This window comes from Humulus lupulus, chromosome X, assembly GCF_963169125.1.
Source record: "Humulus lupulus chromosome X, drHumLupu1.1, whole genome shotgun sequence".
Classification (NCBI taxonomy): Eukaryota; Viridiplantae; Streptophyta; class Magnoliopsida; order Rosales; family Cannabaceae; genus Humulus; species Humulus lupulus.
In genome coordinates this window covers 191,425,463-191,428,625 of record NC_084802.1, presented here as the reverse complement: position 1 = coordinate 191,428,625, position 3,163 = coordinate 191,425,463, and the positions used below count along the sequence as shown (strand labels likewise).

Sequence of the window (3,163 nt, the reverse complement as noted above, 5' to 3'; positions counted from 1 at the left end):
CACAATCTGCAATCCAAGTAAGTTTTTGAACTCCTTGTCTCTATTATACCATGCAAAATAAATTTCACGAGTTTTCTGGTATTCGGGTATGAGTTTTTGAATGTTTTTTAGAAAAAGTATTTTGGGGTAATCGGGCTCATACACAGAAACATGATAAGATAGGAGTTTTAAGTGGTTAAAACATTAAGTGAGGCTCAGAAATCAATGTGGGAAGTAGGAATACTGTTTTAGGGCCCAAAATCGAAGTGAAAATTCGAGTTTAATGCTTTCAGAAAAATATGGGCTTTTCCCGCCTATTTCGAATTCGAAAAGTTTTTCTGAAAAAACTTTTCACTTCTGCTTTTTAATCTGTTTTTCCAAACTGCTCACATGCTTTTAGTGTTTACGTTAGAATGCTGCTGGTCGTATAAAAACTTAACTTTTATACACGAGCAATGTTATCCCAACGTTTCCGCTTATTCTAATGGTTGGCCGTAGATTCTCATCTCCCTTTTTTTCTATTCTCAGATATTCATGCACGATCCTTGGGGAGGTGAGAGGCCAATTGACGACGATCTCCTAGCGCTGTTGTTCAAGGATCAAGAACAACCGTCATTGTCGTTTTCGAAAGTCCCATTTTCACAACAAAACCCACTGACCAGCCCTCCAAACAGTCAACCTAACATGGGTTGCGTGAAATACACTGCTCGTAGAAAGAAGAAACAACCAACTCTCCTTCTAACCAGTCTGCCCCTCACACCAAGGACACTTCAACTAACCCTCAGCCTATATATACTGTACCACCATAAATCCAACCCAAAGCCCGGCCTCGCGAGGGCCTTAGGCCAGACGTTGACTGGTACGTTGCCCCCCTAGCATCATATTGGCTAGGATGATGAACAATTATCTCAAGAAGTATGATCTTCCTAGGATCACCCTAGTCAAACCTTCACCCGACCAGAGGGCAAACGTGCTTGGAGGCGCCTTCAGCACCTGGTCGAGGTACCACATCGAGGCAGGGGCAATCTTCTCTCTGCACAGATTTTTTCAAGGGGTGGTCAATTACTTCGAGGTTGCCCCTTTTCAAATTACCCCTAACGAATATAGAGTACTATCAGCACTCTATATCCTTTACAACCATAAAAAATTGCATGTGCCTACACTGCACAAGATCAACTACCTGTTCAATCTCAAGTCCAACCTCAACCACAACAACACGGGGTTTTTCCATTTCTACCATCAAGAGTATGCTCGTACATTTATGAGCGACATCACCTACAAATCTAACGTAGGAAAGTACTTCCAGGAGTACTTCTTTACGACAAACCTGGTCGTCAATAACTTGGCCTTCACTCGAGGAGGTAAATTTCTCGATCACTGGTCGCTTATTTTCTACTAGTTTGTTTTTCTTCTCCGTCCTTAGAACCTTGATGTTACGTCTAGGTCCATGGTATCGACCAGATCCCACTCCAGAGATGGAGATAAGGGTCGCAGCCCTGGCCAGCTTGACGAATATCGAGAAGAGCATCAAGGAGCTGGTCACAGAAAGAAATCTGAGGCTGGTCGGCCTCCTGGCAGTTCACCAGGAAGTGAGGGAGTCCACCGCGGGGAGTGCAACTGGAGAGGCAATCCTCTAGCAGCAACAGGATGTGTCACAACCCCCGAGACGGCGGGCACCAGGAGTGACCATCCGGGAACCTTCCAGCAACCCTCGAGCTACTGCTGCCCCTGCCCAACATGGGAAGAGCAAGCAAAAACTTCCTGAGTACACCGAACCTGTACTCGAGTCTTCCGACTAGAATAGTACTGACTTCTCACTTTTAGATAACTTGTCCATCCCCTGTCATTTATTTGACAGGGACGGCAACTTTAGATTTGCAATCAGTAATTTAAATTCAGACTTCTTTGAGGCAGAGAGTGAGTGTAGCAATAGTTCTATAAATAATGTATCGACCAGTAATAATAGCTCGGGTATATCACTTAGAATTTCTTTTCTCCTTACTCCCTTGCTCTTTTCAATAACTTAAATTATATTATCTGATCTTTTGTTTCCATCCTGCAGTCATGCCTTCTAGAGAAGCCTTTGACCTATACACTTATGACGATGCTCCTCCGAGAAAAAAGAGAGCGAACAGGCGGCATCCTGGGGAGGGCAGTAGTGAACCCTTCAACAAGAAGGCTCGAGCAGAGGATCCTCCAACACCTCCTGCTACACCCACCCCTACTAGGAATACGACACCTCCTCCTCCTCGCAATAGCCTTCCTCCCGAGCAAGCAAGGCAACCTTCAACCAAAGACCTGTTGAGTGTCGCCTACAACACCACTCATGAGAAGCTACAAAGGCTTTCAAGGCATCGTCGTAGCCAGGAGGCCTTCTCGCAACTTCCTCCGCTACCGCACAACCAGGTCATCAGCCGCGAGCTGTCTGAAATTCTCATCTTAAGCTTTCCTCCTTTCTCTAATTGAACAACACTTTCTCTCATTGCCCCTGACTGTTTTACTGTTCATTTTTTGTTCATAGGGTATCCTCACAATGGGGCATGGCTGGCGCCGAGCTGAGGAGTTCGAGGCTAAATTTTTCGAGGAGGTCAAGGCAGTCGAGGCCAGATATGCCGAGCAGCAGAAAGCGGGCGAGGAGAAAAATGCTAGCTTGAGCGAGGAGCTGAGGAAACACCAGGAGGCATTTGTTAAAATCACCGATGCCAAGGAGAAGTGTAAGGAGGCTTCAGTGTTGAATTTTAAAGAGGCCTCCAAACTTCAGGATGACCTGGTGATCAACAGGAAAGAAACCGCCGAGCAGAAGGAGCGCGCTAAACGACTCGACGAAACCAATGCTCGCAACCTAGAGAAATACAAGGGAGCGGCGTTCAAATGCTTCTACCTGTTCTTGAAGAGCATCCAGGGGTGAACTTTAACTACCTCCTAGAGCATATGAACAGGCTGAACTGGCAAACTGCGCTGCTCGCTTGGAAGAAGAGAAGAAAGCTCAGGAATCTCTTGAGATCTCTTTGGCGATAGGCATCGAAGGTGCTGAAGAGGATGCTGGGACTACAGTCGACCAGCAATCCCAACAAGAACCTCCTACCACTCCTGCTGCTCAATAATTTTATTTCTTTATTTTTATTTGTAACTAGGACATACGAACCACGGTTCGTGATGTCAAGACAATTTTTACTACGTAGGG

The 3,163-nt window shown here is 45.7% G+C and overlaps 1 protein-coding gene across 1 annotated transcript; it reads left to right on the top strand.

Moving 5' to 3' along the window:
- Positions 1-2,043: 2,043 nt before the first annotated feature.
- LOC133806550 (uncharacterized) lies at positions 2,044-2,887 on the top strand. The gene is made up of 2 exons (XM_062244638.1): positions 2,044-2,385; positions 2,501-2,887. Exons 1-2 carry the CDS (start codon positions 2,044-2,046, stop codon positions 2,885-2,887), a joined length of 729 nt encoding a protein of 242 aa, XP_062100622.1.
- Positions 2,888-3,163: the final 276 nt, after the last annotated feature.